At 36.0% G+C, this 23,367-nt stretch overlaps 4 protein-coding genes across 4 annotated transcripts; 2 read left to right on the top strand and 2 right to left on the bottom strand.

Moving 5' to 3' along the window:
- Positions 1 to 2,042, top strand: LOC106360916 (protein ASPARTIC PROTEASE IN GUARD CELL 1). Its single transcript, XM_013800592.3, has one exon. It carries the CDS (start codon positions 311 to 313, stop codon positions 1,820 to 1,822), a length of 1,512 nt encoding a protein of 503 aa, XP_013656046.1. The 5' UTR covers positions 1 to 310; the 3' UTR covers positions 1,823 to 2,042.
- A 9,883-nt stretch (positions 2,043 to 11,925) lies between these two features.
- LOC106359679 (NADH dehydrogenase [ubiquinone] 1 beta subcomplex subunit 10-B) lies at positions 11,926 to 12,897 on the bottom strand. Its single transcript, XM_013799336.3, has 3 exons — positions 12,452 to 12,897; positions 12,335 to 12,372; positions 11,926 to 12,116 (listed from the first exon to the last, which is right to left on the bottom strand). The coding sequence occupies exons 1-2, from the start codon at positions 12,738 to 12,740 to the stop codon at positions 12,341 to 12,343; spliced, it is 321 nt and encodes a 106-aa protein (XP_013654790.1). The 5' UTR covers positions 12,741 to 12,897; the 3' UTR covers positions 11,926 to 12,116; positions 12,335 to 12,340.
- A 1,574-nt stretch (positions 12,898 to 14,471) lies between these two features.
- Positions 14,472 to 16,622, top strand: LOC106360915 (NAC domain-containing protein 100-like). The gene is made up of 3 exons (XM_013800591.3): positions 14,472 to 14,718; positions 15,352 to 15,617; positions 15,712 to 16,622. Exons 1-3 carry the CDS (start codon positions 14,565 to 14,567, stop codon positions 16,192 to 16,194), a joined length of 903 nt encoding a protein of 300 aa, XP_013656045.1. The 5' UTR covers positions 14,472 to 14,564; the 3' UTR covers positions 16,195 to 16,622.
- On the bottom strand, positions 16,383 to 20,505 carry LOC106360914 (CRM-domain containing factor CFM3, chloroplastic/mitochondrial). The gene is made up of 7 exons (XM_013800590.3): positions 19,531 to 20,505; positions 18,668 to 19,139; positions 18,446 to 18,576; positions 17,604 to 17,948; positions 17,369 to 17,525; positions 16,919 to 17,271; positions 16,383 to 16,824 (listed from the first exon to the last, which is right to left on the bottom strand). Exons 1-7 carry the CDS (start codon positions 20,413 to 20,415, stop codon positions 16,645 to 16,647), a joined length of 2,523 nt encoding a protein of 840 aa, XP_013656044.2. The 5' UTR covers positions 20,416 to 20,505; the 3' UTR covers positions 16,383 to 16,644.
- Positions 20,506 to 23,367: the final 2,862 nt, after the last annotated feature.

Here is a 23,367-nt window from a genome sequence, read left to right as displayed (position 1 = left end):
TTAATAAATTTTGCATTGAAAGTCGAAGAACGAAATTTTTTTTGCTACAACGACACTTTATATGAAACGGAGGGAGTAACGTTTAATTGACTAAGAACATGATTAACGTGGATCTCTTATTATATTGTTCTTCTCGTGATATAAGAAACGTCTCTTACTTTAGTTTGAGTGTATGATTAAATAGTTGGAACTGGGGGAGTCAACTGAAGTCGTCCTTTCTTTTTTTCCTATAAGTAAAACATCTCTTCCTCTTTGCCCTTGTACTTAACTCTTAACTCTTAACTCTTAACTCATCACCTCCGCCGGGAAAATGGCTCTCGCCAGATTCTTCTCTCTCCTCTCCGTCATCACTCTCTCTCTATTCCTCTTCGCGTCCAATGCTTCCTCTCGCTCTCTATCAACTCCACATAAAACGACCGTACTCAACGTCGCCTCATCTCTCCAGCAAACACAACATATCCTCTCCATCGACCCGACCCGTTCCTCACTCACCACAACCACCAGACCCGAGTTCGAATCCAAATCCATCCCCTTTTTTCCCAACTCATCTTCTCCACTCACTCTAGAGCTTCACTCCCGAGACACTCTCCTCGCACCACACCACAAAGACTACAAAAGCCTAGTACTGAGCCGACTCGAGCGAGACTCATCCCGAGTCGCCGCAATCGCCGCGAAAGTCAGATTCTCCGTCGAGGGCGTCAACAGATCCGATCTCAAACCCGTTTACAACGACGAGACCATGTACAACCCCGAGGAGCTGACGACGCCCGTCGTCTCCGGAGCTAGCCAAGGAAGCGGCGAGTATTTCTCGAGAATTGGCGTTGGAACTCCAGCGAAGGAGATGTACATGGTGCTCGACACCGGAAGCGACGTGAACTGGCTCCAGTGCAAGCCTTGCTCCGACTGCTACGAACAATCTGACCCAGTTTTCGACCCGGCTGAGTCTTCAACGTACAAGCCGCTAACGTGCGCAGCTCCACAGTGCGCGTCTCTAGAAGTCTCCACGTGTCGCTCGAACAAGTGTCTTTACCAAGTTAGTTACGGAGACGGGTCTTTCACCGTTGGAGAGTACGCGACCGATACGGTGACGTTTGGCGACTCGGGTAAAGTAAACGACGTCGCTTTGGGGTGTGGTCACGATAACGAGGGTCTCTTCATGGGAGCAGCCGGTTTACTCGGTTTAGGAGGTGGAGCTTTGTCGATGACTAATCAAATCAACGCGACGTCGTTTTCTTACTGCCTCGTGGATCGCGACTCGGGGAACTCGTCGAGCCTCGATTTCAACTCGGTCCAAATCGGCGACGGAGACGCGACGGCGCCGCTTCTCCTAAACAAAAAGATCGACACTTTCTACTACGTGGGACTCAGCGGATTCAGCGTCGGCGGAGAGAAAGTCGAGATCCCTTCGTCGGTGTTCGAGGTCGACGCCGCGGGAGCCGGAGGAGTGATCTTGGACTGCGGAACCGCCGTGACTCGTCTCCAGACGGAGGCCTATAACGCGCTCCGCGACGCGTTTGTCAAACTCGCGAAGGATTTCAAGAACGCGACGTCGAGCATCTCTCTGTTCGACACTTGCTATGACTTCTCGTCTATGTCCTCCGTGAATGTCCCGACGGTGGCGTTTCATTTCACCGGCGGTAAGTCGATCGATTTGCCGGCGAAGAATTACTTGATACCTATTGATGACGCGGGAACGTTCTGCTTCGCTTTTGCTCCGACGTCGTCTGAGTTGTCGATCATAGGGAACGTGCAGCAGCAAGGGACACGTATCACTTACAATCTGGAGAATAATCTTATCGGGTTGTCAGCGAATAAATGCTAAAAGTGAATGATTAAATAGTTTTACTACATATATTAGTAAAACTCTCTTTTTTTTTCTTGGTTTCTTTACCATGGGAAACAAAATCATAAGTGTGAATTTTTCTTTTATCCTTTTTAATTAGTCAGATGTTATTTACGGTTCTTATCGATTAATACTAATACTATTAATTATTGTAACTTTGAAAAATGTTGTCTATGTTATAATATAAACTTTTAAATAATTCTCCGCTGTTTTACCAACTCAAGCACTATGATCATCTACTCATCATCAAGCACTATGATCACCCACTCATTTACCAAATCAAACACCATTTTTGTTATTTTATGTATTGTTGTTCACTATAAATACCATCACTCATCTCACTATACACCAAAAACAAAACAAGAACAAGAGTTTATAATCAAAGAACTATTACATCTTCTTCTTCTTCTTTATAATAAACTATCTCCTTTATATTAGTGTTATTTGCTTCCTACGAGTATTAAATTCTACTCTTATTTAAATTTCTCGATCCTATAAATTATAAGTTATTTCATAACACGTTATCACCACGATCGTTCAGCAATTCGGTAAAATTTATTGTATCATATATACCATGCTATAATGGTCGGTATACCGCCTGTACTATTATTTATATTATGTTATAATGGCCGGAATACCGCCTATATTATTTATTAATATTTTAATTAATTTATTGGTCGACCGAGCCGCCTTATATTCTATTTATTGTTAACTGGACGGTCGAGCCGCCTTTATTTTCTGTTTGTTGTTAACTAGACGGCCGAGCCGCCTTTATTTTCTGTTTGTTGTTAACTGGTCGGCTGAGCCACCTTATATTTTGTTTATTGCTAATTGGTCGGCCGAGCCGCCGTATAATTTATTTATTATTCTGCATTGACCGGCTGAGTCGTCGCATAATTTATTATCATAACAAAAAATATTTATTCACCATAATTTTTATTTTTATCAAAATTTTATGAAATTTAATAGATTTGATTGATCGTTTAATACGATATTTTCAGACTGATTTTCGGTGCACTCGATTTAACCCCAACGGTCACAAAGAAAATTTTTCAAATTTTTACCCTTTTTCCAACGGTCATGAACAGTGATTTTCATCAATAAATACAACTCATTCTTCACTTCATTCACTCATCCAAAACATTTCATCTCCTCTCAAAATTTTCAAATCGCCATATTTCGGTTTTTCAATCGCAATGAAGATGAGTCGCTTAGCTTTAATTTTATGTGCGATTTATATTTTTTCGGCTATGTATTTTATTTTTGTTGGAGGAACCACTGATAAATATTTTGGCATTAACATCGCCTTATGTTTGTTTACATTATATTTATTTTTTTATAGCTTGTATGATTAATGTAAACGGTTTTAAATTACGAAATTCTAAAAATATATATATATATATATAGTCATTTTAGACGATGATATTAATTTTTCTGATTGTATATATGCATGTTTTAAAGCAATGCACTATAATACTATAGTCATATGACATATAATATATTAACCATGACTAATGGTTGTACATCTGCTAAAACGCATCGATCGATGGGTTTATGGGCTATAACGCATCGATCGATGGATCTACTAAAACGACTTTGTTTAATTTAATTCTACAAACTGTAATGTGTATCGCTTATTGTTAATTGGTTTGGTTCGGTTAACACTCCAAACAGAAAACACCTTTATAACGTTTAGTTGCGTTACCGATTTGCTCGTATATTCATTGAACCATGCACATGCACACGTGTGTCACCAATATGCTTGTTTGATAATAATACGTTTAGTCAAAGTTATAACACTAAATTGGTTTGTTCAGAAAATAATGATGTTTTTAACGTCACCTTAATATATCAATATTGCGTGTTTCCATTTATGATCATTATATGAATGAATTTTATGTTTTCTTTTATTAATATGACAATTTCAGAAATGGATCAACATGCTAATGGAGCAAAATCCAAGAAACGGATTCGTGAAATATTCATACCAGATAGTGGAACAAAGCACACTATTCTGAGACAAAAGAGATATTTCTCTGATATAAAACCGACAAAAATTGTCGTCAATACAATATCCGGTCCTGCAGACGTGATTGAAGGAACTGGTAAAGCAAACTTTACTTTGCCGAATGGAACAAAATTTTCCATAAATAATGCTTTATATTCTCCAAGTTCTAAAAGGAATTTGTTGAGTTTTAAAGACATATATCTTCACGGATATGATACTCAGTCTGCAATTGAGGATGGAAAGAAATACATGTATGTAATTTCTGAAATATGTGGCAGAAAAGACATATTGGAAAAGTTTCCAGAACTTCCTTCGGGACAACATCATACTTATATCGATGAGATCGAATCAAATCTTGTAGTAAAATGGAACCCAGAAGAGTTCACATTATGGCATGATCGCCTTGGCCATCCAGGCACTACAATGATGCGTAGAATCATAGAGAGCTCACATGGTCATTCACTGAAAATCCAGGAGATTTCTCAAGGGAATAAAATGACATGTGTTGCATGTTCTCTAGGAAAATTGATCGTAAGGCCATCGCCAACCAAAATCGATAAAGAATCACCAAAGTTCCTTGAAAGAATTCAAGGTGATATATGTGGACCTATACATCCACCATGTGGACCATTCCACTATTTTATGGTATTAATTGACGCATCCAATAGATGGTCACACGTTTGTCTATTATCATCTCGAAATGTGGCATTTACGAGATTTCTAACTCAGATAATCAAACTGCGAGCACAGTTTCCTGATTATACTATTAAAAGAGTTAGACTAGACAACGCTGGTGAATTCACATCCCAAGCATTCAATGACTATTGTATGGTAATGGGAATTGAAGTTGAACATTCGGTTGCTCATGTTCATACGCAAAATGGTTTGGCTGAATCTTTAATTAAGCGTCTGCAATTGATTGCAAGACCATTGATCATGAGATCAAAACTTCCAACCTCTGTATGGGGACATGCCATTTTGCATGCAGAAGCACTCATTCGGATCAGACCGAGTGCATACCATAAGTATTCCCCACTACAGTTAGCGTTTGGTCGAGAACCAAATATTTCCCACTTTAGAATCTTTGGTTGTGCGGTATATGTGCCTGTAGCACCACCACAACGTACAAAGATGGGACCACAAAGAAGATTGGGAATATATGTTGGTTGTGACTCTCCATCAATTATAAGATACCTAGAACCACAGACTGGTGACGTCTTTACAGCACGTTTTGCTGATTGTCATTTTGACAAAAAATGTATTCCCAGTTCTATGGGGAGAAAACAAAAATGTTGGAAGTGATATAAAATGGAGTGTACCATCATTGTTATATCTTGATCCTCCTACTAAAGAGTCAGAACTAGAAGTTTGGCGAATTATGCATTTACAGAGTATAGCTAACCAGCTACCTGATGCATTTGCAGATACCAAGACGGTAACTAAATCTCATATACCAGCTGCAAATGCTCCTGCTCGTATCAAAATGCCAAATGAACAAGAAAAGGAGGATGACACACGAAAGCCAAAAACACGCCTGAAGCGTGGTAGACCTGTTGGTTCTAAGGATAAGAATCCTAGGAAACAAAAGAAAGCTGAAATATATGATGCACCCAAAATAGCAGAAAATATTTTGGAAGAAATAAATGATAAGGACTCTGATGAATCAGAGCATCATGAATCGAAAGATAATCATGAGATTTCTATTAATTACATCCATGATAAAAAGATATGGAAAAGGAATGAAAATGATGACATTGGTGATGTTTTCTCATATCTTATGTCAAATGAGGTAAATGAAGATACCGATGATCCAGAACCGAAATCCATATATGAATGTCAAAAGAGATATGATTGGAATAAATGGAAAGAAGCAATACAAATCGAACTTGATTCGCTTAACAAACGAAAAGTGTTTGGATCTATTGTACACACACCTGAAGATGTGAGACCAGTTGGGTACATATGGATTTTCGTTCGAAAACGAAATGAGAAAAATGAGATTACAAGGTATAAAGCTCGCCTTGTAGCCCAAGGATTTTCTCAAAGACCTGGTATTGATTATGAGGAAACATATTCTCCTGTAATGGATGCGATCACATTTAGATTCCTGATGAGTCTAGCCGCTGATAAAAATCTTGAGATGCGTCTCATGGATGTTGTTACAGCTTATCTATACGGATCATTAGATACTGATATCTACATGAAAATCCCTGATGGATTTAAAATGCCAGAAGCATTAAGTTCCAAACCTAAAGAGTTATGTGCAATAAAATTGCAAAGATCATTATATGGGTTAAAACAATCTGGACGTATGTGGTACAATCGTCTCAGTGAACATTTAACAAAAGAAGGATATGTGAATGATCCTATATGCCCATGTGTTTTCATCAAGAAAACAACATCCGGATTTGTGATAATCGCGGTATATGTTGATGATCTAAATATTATTGGAACTCAGAAGGAAATACAAAAGGCATCAGAATATCTAAAAGGAGAATTTGAGATGAAAGATCTCGGAAAGACACAGTATTGTCTTGGCCTTCAAATAGAACATTTTCAAAATAGTATATTTGTACATCAATCTACATACACCAAAAGAGTGTTGAAACGCTTTAATATGGATAAATCTAATCCCCTTAGTACTCCGATGGTCGTCAGATCACTTAACATTGAAAGTGATCCATTTCGACCACCTGAGGAAAAAGAAGAGATACTTGGTCCGGAAGTACCATATCTAAGTGCAATTGGAGCGTTGATGTACCTTGCAAATTGTACAGGGCCTGATATATCATTCGCTGTTAATCTTCTAGCAAGATTTAGCTCATCTCCAACACGAAGACATTGGAATGGAATTAAACATGTCTTTCGTTACCTACAAGGGACTATTGATTTAGGCTTATTTTACCCTAAAGATTCAAATGGTCAAATGGTTGGTTTTGCAGATGCAGGATATCTTTCAGATCCACACAAAGCCCGATCGTAAACAGGATATGTTTTTACGATTGGAGGCACTACTATATCTTGGCGTTCTCAGAAACAAACGCTTGTGGCTACCTCTTCAAATCATGCTGAGATCATCGCATTCCATGAAGCAAGTAAAGAATGTGTATGGCTAAGATCAATAAGCCAACAAATTTGTTCAAGTAGTGGGATTGACAAAAGTACGGGGCCAACTATTCTATATGAAGACAATGCAGCATGTGTTGCTCAAACGAAGGAAGGATATATCAAAACCGATAAAACAAAGCATATTCATCCAAAGTTCTTCTCATACACTCAAGAGCTCGAGAAGAAGAAAGAGATTGAAGTAAGATATGTCCGATCATGCGACAATGCAGCCGACCTCTTCACAAAAGCACTTCCTACTTCGGTATTCAGAAAACATGTCCATAACATTGGAATGCGTCATCAGAAGGATCTATGACTGCTCAATCGAGGGGGAGCTTACGTAGTTGTACTCTTTTTATCTAACTATGGTTTTTTCCATTGGGTTTTCCTAGAAAGGTTTTTAACGAGGCAACAAAAACGTTAAGCGAGAGCGGAGAGTGACACCGGTCCCCAAGGGGGAGTGTTACGAAACTTAATTTAATACAAGATGGATGATTAATGGGGAGTGTTATAAGATAAAATTTGAAATGATCCTCCACTCCTTTACCAACTCAAGCACTATGATCATCTACTCATCAAGCACTATGATCACCCACTCATTTACCAAATCAAGCACCATCTTTGTTATTTTATGTATTGTTGTTCACTATAAATACCATCACTCATCTCACTCTTTTGTACACCAAAAAAAAAACAAGAACAAGAGTTTATAATCAAAGAACCATTACATCTTCTTCTTCTTCCTTATAATAAACTATCTCCTTTATATTAGTGTTATTTGCTTTCTACGGGTATTAAATTCTACTCTTATTTGAATTTCTTGATACTATAAATTATAAGTTATTTCATAACAGTCTAAGCTTTTAGTTATTGTTTGATAGTTTTGTGAGAGGAGAGCCTTGTTGTATCTAAACAAGTCTTCTGAAAACTTTTTCTGTGGCCCTCTCTTCTATATTTTTTAAACTATTGTCTGACTCTCCCAGCTGTATTAAATGAAACAATGAATGTGAAGGAAAGTTTTTTTTGCCAAAAAAAATAAAATTTTTTTCTTTCTAAAATTGTGAAAAGTTCAGCCAGGATAGAAAAATACCCATGTTCGAAAACGCGGGTAAGGCGTCCAATTAAGCGACGGCGAGACGTTGGGCGGTGCTTAGCTGTGGCGATTTCGCCATAGGCGGCGAACAAATCGGAGGTTGCAATATATTTTTTTTTTTTGAAGTTTTAAATGTTCATAACTGATGTTTAATGGCAAATCTATGTATATGTGACATAACTAACACGAAATCACACAACAATTTGATGATTTACAGGAAAATAATTGATGGCCGCCATGGAATAGCCTTGCAGAGTCGAAACCCTAAAAAAAAATCATGGGAAAGATGATAAAAATTACAAATATACCACTCACTAAAAGAAAAATTAAATAAAAAAAGAAAAAAAGCATTGGTGGCGTCGAACCCGGAAAATGAGCCATTAAACAAACAACTCCTACTGCTAGACCATTGGAATTTAGTGGTATCTCATCAAAACAAACTCTAATATTACATATATTATCCGAAATTTTGAAAAAAACATTAAAAACTAGGCTCTGATTAATCCCCGAGTAATCCCCGATTTTCTACCAACTCGCTAGGTCCACGTCAACCGCCCGACTCACGCCTAGTGTAATTCTGAACAGGGAAAAATACTACTCCAGTATATACATTTACATGGAGCTGTAAATCAGATCATCAATCAGATCGCTGGGTTCTCGATCAAGAATTATTTACAAACATAAACTATATTAACTACAACTAAAAGAAATATATAGAGTTTGTAAATCTAGCGATACTGTACACTAACCCGAAATGATAATCCCTTTAACATGGTACACTTACCACATCGTCGTTTCCTGTCATCCGTAACCGTTAAAAAGTTTACCAACGGACGGGATATCGTTGGAGATGATATGAGAGGTGAGTTAAGAATCACATGCAAGAAAGACTGGCCCCCACATATTTCATTTTATGCTCCTTTTGGACAATGCCATTTAAATGCTGCCTACGCAATTTATGTCTTAATATATTCTAAGTATCGCATTTTACAGCATAGCTTCCCTCACCAGCAAATATTAACATTATTTGTACGCGTGTTAACCAGATAATTATTATTGTTATCGGAAACACTTGCATAACGTTACTAGTGTTGAGTGTTTACAAGAAATATATGGTGCTTAAGATTTCGGAATCTAGTGATCATTTGTAGTGGATATCAGCCTATCAGGATATTTCCGTGCATGTTTGTTATTAGCTCGACCTGTATATGATTTGATGTATGGTGTTTATTTTATACAATGAATTTAGGAATACTGGTCTACTTGAAATTTGAAATAGAGAGTGATAACCAAAATATTACAAGCTATTCGACACAGTGAAAAATAACAATGATTTTGGGAACACTTAATCAACTACAATTTTTAAGGGTCAATATGTTAGTTATTTAACTAGAGTCAATTTGATAACAACTACAATTTATAAGGGTCAATATGTTAGTTCTTTAACATTTCATCAAATTTTAGAAGGCAAAATACAAGTAATTTTTTTTTGAGCACCCTAATTACATGCTGCCTCCGCTACTGAATATAACAAATTGATAAATCAGACCTTTCGCAAAGATTTCTGAATGGAAGGCAGGTTTTCTTAGCAAATCATATTTGTACATAACTAATTTTGGAAGTTTGCCAAAAGAACTAGTCCCTCCGCTCCTAAATATAAAATGTTTAGATAAAAACACACATATTAAAAAAACTATTTTTGTCTAGAAAATATCATTAAAACTATAAATTAATGGTATTCAACCAATTATAAAATAGACTATTAAAATATGATTGAGTATACAGTTTTTAATAAAGTAAAAATTACATAGAAAAATAAAAACATTTTATAAATTAGAACATCAAAATTCTGTAAAACATTCTATTTTTAGAAACAGAGGGAGTATTTTACTTACCCTCCTGTAAGCGTCGTAATTAGACAAAAGGGACAGGGGAGTAAAGGACATTGAAGTGATCTCATTACGCACGTGGACCCGACTAGGATCTGTTTGTCGGTAAGATTTCAACCCAACAATAAGAAGACACGTGACACTGTAGCCTTGCGGATTTTGCGGTCACGTTGATAAAATACATGACGCCAATATATACTCTCTCCGTTTTTAAAACATTGCAACTATATATTACAAAAGAATATTGCGACTATATCCTTCAGAGAAGTGTAAATTATATCGTTTTACAATAATAAGAAACATAATTCAAAAGGAATCAGTCATGGTATTTTCTTTTCTTTAACTGATATTTAAACATAAAATCATATGTGAAATAATAATGAAACGAGAAGGCAATGATATTTCTAGATATCTAAAACTATTTCAACGAGAAGGGTTTAGATGTGGAAGAAACTACTAACAAAGTTCATAGAGCTAACAAAATTCTTACACAAGAAATCAGTTAATGGAAGCACATTATTTTTCTGATATGATAATTGGTTTATTTGGACAGGTAATTGATATGAAAGTTGCATAAAATGTTATAATAGCTGAAGTTATAGCCCGAAGAAGGATGCAAGTTTTGAACTCTACAAGAGAAACATAGAGTTTAACTAGCACTGATCAGCCTAATTTTGAAGAGTATGGTTCGAAGCGTCTCTGCTGGCTTCGAAGCCCGGGTTATGCGGTGTCAAGCACCGTACTTAACCAAACCCTGCTACCAATTTTTTGCTGTTTTTCTTTGTAAAACATATTTTAACATGTTTTGTGTGGTGTCAAGTGACTCTACTCCTCTTCAAGTGGGTCCGTTCCTGGTTATGCTACTCTAGAATATTTTTTCTCGATATGGTTAGTAGCACTTAGTTGGTTGTCATTAAATTATACTTATAAGTTCTAAGAACATTCAATTGGATACTCCTCGTGCTTATTCTATTCACATTGATTCCTCTAATTAGCTGAATATCGTTTCATAAATTATGTTTTGAGTTGGAAAAATAGAGCTTATAAGAACGAATGAAGATAAAAATAAATATATATAGGAATAAACACACAAACACACTTGTGTAGGGCCAAAGCTACTATTATACCATTCACGTCTAAGCTCGAGGGGAATGGATATGGACTTGTTTAAAACGGTGATGACAAGTCATTATGAGGAATTTTTTGCATTGTGAGGACCTTATCTGTCGAAGTTTTGAAAAAGAGGATTGGCTTTTAAATTTTGAAACTAGAACATGGGGGGAGTGAAAATGAGAGGAAGGATTAAGTTCAAAAAAAAAAGAAAATGAGAGGAAGGACAATGTAATGAAACTTACAGGTTATACAAACAGAACACAAGTGACCTGACCACACTTGTTGGGCGGTTGACCAGGGTTGACGACAGTGGAGAAGACTCGGTAAAGAGTCAAGCCGTTAAGTTTTTTTTTTGTGCAACTGCTAATTTCATTAATAAAAAACTAAAAAGGCCCAGTGGGCATGTCGACAGGAGAGGGTAGATGGGCTTTAGCGAGCAAGTCAAGCCGTTAAGTTGTGTGTTTGTATTGACTCTTTTCAATGTTTCGTGTGAGTTTTCACCGAATTAACTTTCTTATTGGTAGAGTTCCAAAAAAAAAAAAACTTTCTTATTGGTTTCTTTTATATATCATTCAGTCTGTACACCTTAATATAAGTTCCGCATGTTCTTGTAAACTTCTCTGTGGCTTTTATATATGTATGTAGTGATCTGGATCCATTTCTGTACAAAAGATTTCATAATCCCACCGTTCTTTTTAAAATTGCCTAGAAAATCATATAAAGATAATAACGGTTGGAGTTTTTTTTCAAACTTAACGCTCGAGTTATTTATAAAGCAAGTGTTCTATGTTGATTTGAAACTTACCTATTTGTGGTTTATTTTGTTTATCCTATGATTTGATACGTGGGATCATACATAACAACGAAGGGAGGCAGAGGAATAAGGTACTTATTTGGTATCATAACGAGAGACTGATGTTTAGTGTAGTAAAATACATTACTCAAGCCTGTAAAACCCTTTGCATGAATCCAAAGACTAACATGTTTCAAAAAAAGAAAGCAAATCTGCACAGTCCAAAGACGATTCCATGTCTTGTAATAAAAGCTGGGTCACCTGCCTCACTGAAGCAAAAAAAAAAAAAAAAACATTTGGATAACAACTTCTAATGCTGTAACATTTGCCATCGTTTAAAAACAACGGCTCAAGTGAAGGTTTCACATAGACTATATAACTACTTGGTAAGAACTTTCCACGCATGTTTCAGAATATCAACACAATACACCCATTGCTAGGATTAGCTTTGTGAAACACAAACCATAAACAAGAAACAGTCACTAACCTCAGATTATTCAGCTTCAACGGCCTCAGGCTTGGGACCTGTTCATAAACATAAACCAAAAAACTTAAACATAACACAGTTTATGCTCAGACCAACCAACATCAATTATAAACTCACCGTGGAGGGAGACAGGACGGTGGTCTTTTCCCCAACCGACGCCGCGAGTGGAGTCGAGATAGTTCTGGACGAGATGACGGCATTTCTGGTAATGGTTAACGCCTTCGACGCGGTAACACCATTTGACCTTCTCACGCAAGATCTTCGCCTTCTCGATCTGGATCCACTTCTCCCGAACTATGTGCTCTCTCATCTCCACCATCGCCACTGGATCCTTGTAAGGATTCGCCGGATCGAATCCATCCGGCGCCGTCTCTTCGAACTCCGGCAACCCCTTCTTTCTCCCCATTGCTGGATCGCTCGTCTTTCGTGATTCGCCGCTTCTTGATTTTAGTTGGTGTGACCTTATTATGGGCCTATTTTATTGGGCCTACAATATGGACCCAACTTGCTCTTTTTTATTTCTCACTTGCAGCACTAAAATACTCTGTTAGACTGAAGATGATGACTAAAAGTAAAAAAGTTTGTTTGGAATCTCTTCTTTTTTTGACAATTATATGTTCATAATTTTTCAGTTAAATATAAAATTGATGTATATTATATTTGTATTTTACTTAATTTTAAAGCAGTTTTGATTCAAATTAAATAGTTATATATATGCAACTAATAGTAAAATATGCTATACTAGTGCAAACGTATAACGTGTTGATACTAGATATATATATATATATATATATACGTGTGTGGGATATTCTAGAAATCTAGAAATTAAAGCCCGTAAATACGGATCGGTAGGGGAAAAAAAGTATGAAGATCAATTGAATAAATTGGGAAAGTTTTCTAATGGTAGGATTGACATTCTAGATACATATATGACCCAACGTATCTTGTACAGAAAGATCTCCCAGTAATTCAGCTTTGAATAACACTTCTTGCTTATTTTTCATGTGTTTATAACGTTCTATTAGGTTGTTGTGATCTTTAACCACTCTTCCAGAGTAAGTATTTTAACCATGTTTAAAATAATTAAAGTCTAAAATAAATAAGACTGGCATGCTGCTTCATATGCATAGGATTCAACCGAAAATTTCAATGTGAATACAAAATTGCTTCTTCTTCTTTTTTTTTTGTCAACAGAATACAAAATTGCTATATCCTAGGATGTTAAGTTTATTTGGCATAAAATACATTTTCTTCATGCAAAGGCTATGTGATTTCTATTGTTTGCTGGGTACATACATTTTTATATAAAATACAAATACAGTATATGATTTGACATTTTTATTAATCTACTAATCAAGATATTGGGTCCACTAAATCAGTATTTTTGTTAACACAATATTATATAACACCCGACAATAGAGGAAACCTTTTTTTCTTTTTTGATAAAGGGCCTTCTAACAATAGTCAATAGATGAAACATTCAAATGAAATTTAACGTAAAGTATTAGTTAGACAATACGAGTTATGTATAAGGGTCTATCAACGCAATCTGATCTTTTAAAATCAATTGGAGCGTATAATTTATAAGCATGTTTTCTTATGGAACATATAGTTGATCATATGTTTATTTGTATAAATATGGCCGTGAGATAAGCGAAAAGACAAGTTTCAATAGTGTAAGATGGATGCAATGATATGAGTATATGACCAAAGAAGGAAAAGCCATGCACGCATGTTCACATTACGTTGGACATTGTTTCTTTCATGGTGGGTAGCATTGGGTGAAGTTGGTTGGACATATCTCACAAAAATCCATTATATGTCCTATAATAATTATATTTATGCAGATATTAAGACGGATGTTATGTTGTAAACATAGTAATGTAATCTAAAAGGAACAATAATATATACGCCGACAAATATTTTATTAAAACTACAGTTATCACAATGTTTTATAATAAGAAAAAAAAAGGGTACGTATAACGTATGCGTGGATGACATACATTGAATTGTCAAAATGTTAGCTGTAATAATCAACAGTCGAAAAAGACTACTCGTGGCTGCTTCTCCCTCAAGATCGGTATTTGGTACAAATTAACCCTATTATATATGTGAATATATATATAAACCCCATCTATGTCACATTGTTGAAAAGCTTTTTGCTGTCGATCTCCTTTGTTCTATTCAAAGGAGCTAGAGAGAAAACCATTCTTTAAAAGAGGGCAAAAATATGGAAGAAAATCTTCCTCCGGGGTTCAGATTTCATCCTACAGACGAGGAGCTGATAACGCATTATCTTTGTCGGAAAGTCTCCGATACTGGATTCACCGGTAAAGCTGTCGTCGATGTTGATTTCAACAAGTGTGAACCTTGGGATTTGCCAGGTAATTATACTTGAATCATCTATGTACTATGACATATGCTTGTGTATAGTATTCTCCTATGTTTTTTTTGGGACAAAAGTATTCTCCAGTGTTAATTTATGATTTTATGTAATCTTCAAATAATGTGTTTAATTGTATACAATACATAAAATTCACAAGAATACGCACTATATACATCCTTCCTTTTGTTATGCTGTTTTTGTCTACATGGATTTTTTACAATAACTTTAGAAAATATATAATAACATTAAATGTAAAATCAACCATATGTTTTCGGCAAATACGAATGGGAATGAACTGATCATACCATTTAAAATTGATAAAAGACATAATATACGTTTATATAACAATATATACAATATAACTCATTTAAACGAAACCATTGTTAAATTGTTTTAGTAATCTTATTCTTCAGTTTTCTTAGTGTAGATTAATTAGGTTCTATATATATAGGTGTAACTGACGTACCAAACATGTGAGACTATATACAAAAATGTATATATACAAATTTTCTAGCTAGAGGGCATATAGTTCGTTGAAAACTTTATATTAAACTGAATTATTAATTGCAGTTAACCACATGATGTGACATTAACTAAAATAATGTGAGAATACTATTGTGCATATCTGCAGCCAAAGCTTCAATGGGAGAGAAAGAGTGGTACTTCTTCAACCTAAGAGACCGGAAATACCCAACCGGTTTAAGGACAAACCGAGCAACTGAAGCCGGTTATTGGAAAACCACAGGTAAAGATAAAGAGATATACCAAAGTGGAGTGCTGGTTGGGATGAAGAAAACCCTTGTTTTCTACAAAGGAAGAGCTCCAAAGGGTGAGAAAAGCAATTGGGTTATGCATGAGTATAGGCTTGAGAGCAAACAACCCTTCAAACCCGCTAAGGTTAGAGATGTTAACATAAAACCGTATGCAACAAAAGTACATATCATAATGATAAATTTAATACATGCTCTTGAATATCATCTTAATGTTCCAGGAGGAATGGGTAGTGTGTAGGGTTTTCGAAAAGAGCACATCAGCAAAGAAACCACAAGAACAACAACCTCAATCATCTTTTGGATCTCCATGTGATGCAAGCTCATCAATGGCAAATGAGTTTGAAGATATCGAGCTTCAAAATCTGAATTCAAACTCATCAACCATCGATTACAACCATATTCATCAATACTCGCAAAACGGTGTTTATTCACAAAACAATACAACAACAAGCACGGCTCGTCTCAATATGAACATGGCTACTAATAATATCCCGTCTTGGTCGACAACAAACCTACTTGGTCAGCCTTTATCTCCAATCAACTCTTTGTTGCTCAGGGCTTTCCAAATTAGGAACTCTTATATAAATATCAATCCTTCTCCTCTTCAACAAGGAGTCTCCAATATCATGCAAAATGGTTCAACAAGTTCGTCTCAACCCCAGCCGCAAGAGGAAGCTTTTAATATGGACTCCATGTGGTGATGGAAGGGATTTAAAACCACTAGTAAAATTTGAATTCTCTAACTTGTATTTATGCAATCTCCATCAAACTCAATTGTATCATTACATTACATGCACGCGTTGATCATCTATAAGGTCAAGTAAATTAAGTTTCCAATATTCATGTCCACATCCGTATATGTACTTATAAAACTTGTTGCCCAGACATATAGATCAATAAACATTTGTTAAATACTTTTAAGTAGTGTACGAGATAATACATTGACAAATAAACATACAATTTTTTTGTAAAAAAGAAAAACAAATAAATAGCTCTTTGTTACTTAACACAAGTTGATGATGAATCTCTACTTTCTCTTCTTTTCCCAGCAATGAATGCACATAACCATTTCTTCAAAACTCGGACAGACTTCCGACATCATTCTCAGCTGCAACCTCCTGAGATTAAACAAAATGATGCATGCCTCATCCTTAGCGTAACGGATAATCAGCTTCTTCTAAACTAGAAATTGTAGATTCACCATCAGCTTCATCCCAGTCACTCTCATCATCCTCTGCATCATCTTTCTCCTCCTCCTCGCCATCTTCATCGTCATCGTCATCATCATCATTCTCCCATTCTGATTCATTGTATGACGGGTTTTTTGCAGTCTGCAAGAACCAGTAGGTAGTGAATGAAGTGATACAGAGCAGAACATGCGTGCTAAGTGAACGTAACGAGATATTAGGAAGTGAGACCACTTACAAGTTCGTTTTGCATCTGCTCTATTGTTTTCTCCAGTTCAGAGATATGCTGACTAAGTGCCTCATGGCGTTGCATTGCGATGGAACGTTTCAATGCTTTTGCTTTTGTGAGAAGGTTTCTTGGTCTCAAGCTAATGGGTCTCTGGTAATTCTTCCCACGGTAATAAATAAGAGCAAATCCTTTAGGAACCTTTTCTATTGCCACAAGAACCCCACCGCTCTCGTATTCTAGTAACCGAGCCGTGTCTTCAACAAACGCAAGACTCTTCTGTTTCGATATAAGCTTCACCAGTTCTCTGTGCTTCCAATGTAGATGCATATTCTCGATGACCCCATCGAATACACCACGGATACCTGTAAAGAAACGGTTAAAACTGAGACATTTGTTCCATTCTATTACACTGCAGCCATACACAAACTCCGAGGAAGTGATTAGTTTAAAAGGACTCACCTAAGGGTAAGTAAGACTTCATTTTCAATCCCACTTTCCGGAACATGATTCTTTCTTCCTCAGAGATGACTTCTTGATCATAATCAGGTCCGCTTGGAATCATGGAGGCTTCTACTTTGGACAACAGTTTCTCTGCTCTTTGAAATTTCGATTGTGCCTGTCACAAGCCAACAGAGAAGTTAGACAAAATGACTTGCACAATACTTTAAATTACATATTTAAAAGGTCTACTTACAAGGTTGAGTTTGTGCTGGATTCGTTTAACAACTCTGGCACTCGCAACCCTTGAAGCTTCTTCGATCATCTTTTCCCGATGATCCGGAGTTATCTCTTTCCCCCATCGGGCTTGAGCCTCATAAAACTCAGCTAGAGTGCCAGCTTCCGCTGGTACTTTATCTCCAACAGGTTGAGTAGCCTCAATGTCTCGATTTCTTACCTTCTCTTCCACGTCTTGAATCTCTTTTGTTAACTCTTGTCTCTCCGCCAAAGTAGCTGCGACACTTGAAGGAAGGAAGTCCTTCCCACGGTATATTACGATGTAATACTTGTTTCTGAGCAGCAATACACCCCCTGTCAATGTCTGTAACGAAAAGACGAGAAATAAGTGAAGAAACTTAGCTTTTATACCTGAAATTTTTCTCCTTTATTGCTGCCTAAGCAAACAGATTAACAAATGTTCAATAAAAGCTCACATTGACATGCATGGGTCTGATATTTTCTTTAGTTTCCCTATTTCTATAGCTTAGATATTAACATCGAATCTCAAGGAATAACCAGTATAGAATCTAGAAACAATAGGTGAACAATTATACAAAACAGTTCTTCACGTTTATAATTCTCGATCTAACCACCCAGTTGTGAGGAATCTTTGAATTTCAATATGATTATAAATTATTAGAATGCAATATGAATATATTTCTAAATATCCAGACAATAATTGGGCTTAGGGAACGACAAATGCTTCTCTGCTATGTTCTATCAATATGTGAGACTGTGTTACTACTTTATCTCAGCAGTTAACTTTTCACTATCATTTGAGAAGTGACATTAGAGAATAGACAAAAGAGAAAAGAGAACCTTTATCTCTTCCGCCATCAGTTTGTTGTTTGTATTTTGGATACCTCGCTTCACGGCGATCTTTGCAATCAGACTTTTCTCCCAGAGCTTGAGTATAGCAGCTGCCAATCCTTGGTGATTTCTGTTCCTACCTGTGAAGTACACATTCAAGATCAAATCTTGGCACACCAAACAGATTTTTCCAACAAAAATTCATACTAGGAATTAGAAAGCATATCTTACCAAGAGCAAAATGGCAAGGGAGAGTTTTACCAATCTTCCTCAGATTTGTCATCTCAGCATTGGTCAAATTTGATCTCATCCCAGTAGGAAGAAGCCTAAACGGTGTTTTATAACCAGGAATCGTAGGAGGTAGCAAGTCGGCGTCCACAGGTAGCACACCAGTACCCCAATACTCTTGAAAACGTGGGCCTAAGCTGTCTAACAGTTGGTTAAACTCAGCTTCTTCTTCTGTCATACTCTCCTTGCGAATAGGGTTCTTGACAATCGGATCTTTGATTTCCGGGTGTGCGTTTTGATTATTATCTTTGGCATTCGTTGCTTCATCGCCAGCAGAAGATACATCTGGAACAAAAAGAGTTTCTTCAGGTCTGGCCATTTGGTTAGAGACTGCAGAAGGTCCTTGATAGTCACGTCCACGGTAAACCACCATTACACTTCCTGCTCTCCATATCACCATTCCACCAGTTCGACGCTGCCCATCAAGAGTAAATCCAATCAGTTCCCAACAAAACAATTTTTTTTTTGCATCAACTTGTTAACAGCCATGCTCAGCTCCATCTCCTATACAAAACTGCATTAGTGTTACCAAGAAAGATAACTACTAAGTTTCAGAACTAAGTTGAGATTAGGTAATTATTGTTCAAGATCATTCAAGAAGAACTAAGAGAGAACATTCATCAAGATCATTTATAATATTGAATGACCACTACTAAGACCATTCTATTGCAGAACTAAGCTGAGATTAGGTGATTCTTGTCCCTATATATTAGCTATCTAACTTCATGTTCTGCACCTCACATTCAACTAACGTCCTGCACGCAACAAAGAGATCTTTTTTTAACCAGGAATCAATTGAAACAGACCTCAACAATCTCATGAGCCGTCTTCATGTCACGAGCAAGCACCTCATGGAACTTAAGCCTCACAAGCTCCTCTTTCCTCCAAGTATCATGAATCTTCTCCATCACCGCCTGCGTGAGCCCAGCTTTAGGTATATTAATCCTCACCCTCAGATACATCCCGTCTCTCCTCAGCCTCCGTAGCTCAGAATCCTCAACCGTAAGCTCCGCCAACGACGGAGCTCTAGCTCTCCGTTTCTTCACCGCCGCCACTCCTCCATCTCCTTCATTCCTCTCCGCCAGCTGCTCTTCCTCGTTCTTCTCCCATGGCAACAACACATCGTCGTCGTCACTCTCTTCTTCCTCTTCTTCCTCAGCGAGTATCACATCAGGTCTCACCCACTCTCTCTTCAGCAAATCGCCTAACCTCTCTTCTCCAGTCACCGGCTTCTTCACATCCTCCTCGCCGTTATCATCGTCGTCCTCGTCGTCGTCAGAAGCTGCTAATCCTAAGTTCCGTAGACGGAGAACGATCCTCTCAATCGAGCTCTGTCCTTTATCCTTCTCCAAGTAGCGGCGTTTCGCTTCGGATTCCTCCTCCGACGACTGGAGTTTACCTCGCTCGTTCGCTTTCTCGTCGGAAGATGAGGGAGGCCACTTGTCTATCCAAGGAGGGGTGGGTTTAGGGTTCCGGTGATCCGATCGGCGGTTGTTATGGCTCCTGTTGTTGCGCTCGCTCGTACGGAGCGAAGAGAATGGCTGAACAATGTGACGGTAAGGTTTGGGAGATAGCGAATGGAAGATCAACGCGTGGAGCGACGGAGAAGAAGAGTAGCGAGAGGTCGAGGTTAGCAGAAAGGGACTTCTCAGTGGCATTTCTGTAATATTAGTCGGAAGCAAAGCCGCCATTGAACCACTGAGAAATTATCTTCAGCGGACTGTCTTCTCCATGGTTTGGATCGATGCCTTTGCAGGCGGATAAGCTCGGAAAAATAACCAAAATCAAAGAAGACGATGTGGATAAGACTATAAACGGGCCTTATTAATGGGCCGAATTATTGGGCCATTTAAAGTCCGTTTTGTTAATATAACCAATAAAGTATCGGATACGTAGAAACGAAACGTGATTTTTAAATTTTATAAAAATGAAAACGTTTTTGAAACATTTATAAATATATACAAACATATTATATATATCTATATTATTAAAAGAAAAATACTCATTAAAAAATACTTCTGACTTATTTACAATTCCATGTCATTGAGAATTAAATTAAACTACCTTATTTGTTTTTTTCAGTTAAATTAATGAGTTTTACTTAATCAAATTTAAACTTAATGTTATTAAATGAACCTACCTATTTTAATGCTTGTCTTTTTCAGTTAAATTAATGAGTTTTTCTTAATCAAATTTAAACTTAATGTTATTAAATGAACCTAAAAATACATCATATTTAACGTATCTTATTACGAACGAGTACAGTTCAATAATGAACTTGAATTTTATTTTTACGAAAACGTGAATCACTTGATTTATGTAATATTTAAAATATATTAACTACAATATAACAAATGCATATAACCTACCTATGCTTTAGTTTGAAATGATCATGCTCAAATTTTATATAGTCAACTTACATCATGCATCGATCGATGTACAATATTCAAACCACCTATAGCTTTCGTTTTCTTTATAGGATGTATTAACAAACCAATCGTCTAATTGATTTTCTAAGCTTTATAAAAAAACAAATCAATAAATACAAACTCAAAATCCAATATCTTCTATTAATTAAAACAAAATATCTTCAATGTCGTATCTTTAATGTACCTATTAAATATAGAAATGGCAAATCTCCAAAATAGCACCTTTCTAAGTTTATATCACAAAAATAGCACTCAAAAACTAAAATGACCAAAATAGCACCTTTCTAAGTTTATCATTTGAAAATTTTAATTTTTTTATTTTTTTATTTTTCAAAATTTGAAATCTTATCCCCAAAACCTCATTTCTCAACTCTAAACCCTAAACCCTAAACTCTAAACCCTAAACCCTAAACCCTAAACTCTAAACCCTAAACCCTAAACTCTAAACCCTAAACCCTAAATCCTAAATCCTAAACCCCACGCTTTAACTCTAAACCCTAAGTTTGTGACTTTTGATAAAACATTAAGTGCTATTTTTGTGACTTTTGACATTGAGTGCTAGTTTGGGAACAAAAACTTGATTTAGTGCTATTTTTGTCTTTTTCTCATATAGAAACTATAACCATAATTACACTAATTATAAGAATATATTTGATTCCAACCAATTGATCTATTACTTCAGTAATTGATTTGCTTGCAGAAGATGAAACAATAAATTTAAAATTTATAAGAATATAGAGATATAAAGATTCCAACCAATTGCCTATATTTGCGTATGATTTTCGCATAATAAACTTCAAATTGAACATTGAAAAAGATAGAGAGATTTTTTTAATCTTTTACCGACACAGAACTTAAACAAAACGAAGAGTTAAAGGTAATTTTTTTTTGTTACACTTCCCGAAAAAAACAGTTACAACAAGAGCTTTCATAATATGACCTTTTAACATATTAATGTTATGGACATTTAATAATTATCTTGACGAAAAAAAAGACTATAAATAATTTATTATTAATAAAATTATGAAATTATTTACAATTTGATGACTAATTCATCGTTCTTTTTTATATGTTAAATTTTTCATAGAAGTTTAAAAATCATTTTATTTTATTTAAACATGTATAACTAATTTATAATCTTTTATGTCATACTAAGTCATAATATAATATTTCTTCATATTTTACATTAATAACCATTGTTTTTATATATCGTCTACAATTCTCTAATTACGTCTATTTGTTCAACTTTTTTTATGATATCGAATATTCGTCATAAATGGATGGTTTAAGATGCCAAAAAAATTATTTACTTGGTGAATATAATACATCAAATATTACAAATACATAATTTAGTTAAATAAATAAACAAAAACCGAAAATTCATACCCGCGCTGGCGCGCAGATCAGGGTCTAGTTACTGATTAACACGTGAGTACAATTGATTTCTTCTATTTGATCTATCTAAGAATATAAATCAACAAATAACAAATTTATGTTAAGCATATGAAAATAAAATAAGTATTAGTTGACGAAAATTTTAAGATAGCAGATATCAAATACATAAATATTAAATAGCTTAATTCAAGATAAAGATACAAGTCATAGAGTTTGTTTTAAAAAGTTTTCGAGATATTTCGATTCCGAAACGTTTCTAAAACGTGAAATGGATTTTCATCCAAGTTTCAATGTAACATAGGTTAGCAGAACAAGAGTTGAGTTGTCCCCAAACTTAAAAGTTCTTTGTGTTGGAATTTGGTACAACTCTATATTATCCGATTAATACGATATTATATACTTTATTTCTTAAACAAAAGTCCGTATAAATTTATTTTTGGATTAAAAAAAAAACATTCTAAGTAGTCAACACTTTGTCTAAACTTCCAACCATATCTGCAAAGCGGCCGTGAGATGGCAAATTCAGGTGTAGTCGAGACGATGATTTCTCATAGGCATGGATGTTCGGGTCTTCGGGTCGGGTTCGGACCGGTTCTTTTTGGGTCCGGATCTTTTCGGGTCCTAAATATTTAGATCCAATAGGTACTTAGAAATTTTCGGTTCGGGTTCGGGTTGGTTCTTCTCGGGTCCGGGTCGGTTCGGGTCTATAACTAAAATACCCATAAAATAGCTGTAATTTTTCAGGTCCATATCGGGTCTGGGTCGGGTTCAGGTATCTAGGATCTGAAAAAGACATGATATACCCAATTCCATCAACTT

This window comes from Brassica napus, chromosome C3, assembly GCF_020379485.1.
Source record: "Brassica napus cultivar Da-Ae chromosome C3, Da-Ae, whole genome shotgun sequence".
Lineage (NCBI taxonomy): Eukaryota > Viridiplantae > Streptophyta > Magnoliopsida > Brassicales > Brassicaceae > Brassica > Brassica napus.
This window is presented reverse-complemented; position numbering and strand designations above follow the sequence as displayed.

Bases quoted from the DNA above. Each gene is read 5' to 3' on its own strand.
- LOC106360916 (XM_013800592.3), top strand. From the start codon at position 311: ATGGCTCTCGCCAGATTCTTCTCTCTCCTCTCCGTCATCACTCTCTCT.
- LOC106360915 (XM_013800591.3), top strand. From the start codon at position 14,565: ATGGAAGAAAATCTTCCTCCGGGGTTCAGATTTCATCCTACAGACGAG. The intron at 14,719-15,351 runs GTAATTATACTT...GCATATCTGCAG, and splicing joins TGAACCTTGGGATTTGCCAG to CCAAAGCTTCAATGGGAGAG. The intron at 15,618-15,711 runs GTTAGAGATGTT...TTAATGTTCCAG, and splicing joins AACCCTTCAAACCCGCTAAG to GAGGAATGGGTAGTGTGTAG.
- LOC106359679 (XM_013799336.3), bottom strand. From the start codon at position 12,740: ATGGGGAGAAAGAAGGGGTTGCCGGAGTTCGAAGAGACGGCGCCGGAT. The intron at 12,373-12,451 runs GTGAGTTTATAA...GTTTATGAACAG, and splicing joins CCGTCCTGTCTCCCTCCACG to GTCCCAAGCCTGAGGCCGTT.
- LOC106360914 (XM_013800590.3), bottom strand. From the start codon at position 20,415: ATGGCGGCTTTGCTTCCGACTAATATTACAGAAATGCCACTGAGAAGT. The intron at 19,140-19,530 runs GTCTGTTTCAAT...CTTGATGGGCAG, and splicing joins CGGCTCATGAGATTGTTGAG to CGTCGAACTGGTGGAATGGT. The intron at 17,526-17,603 runs GTAAGTAGACCT...GGCTTGTGACAG, and splicing joins TCCAGCACAAACTCAACCTT to GCACAATCGAAATTTCAAAG.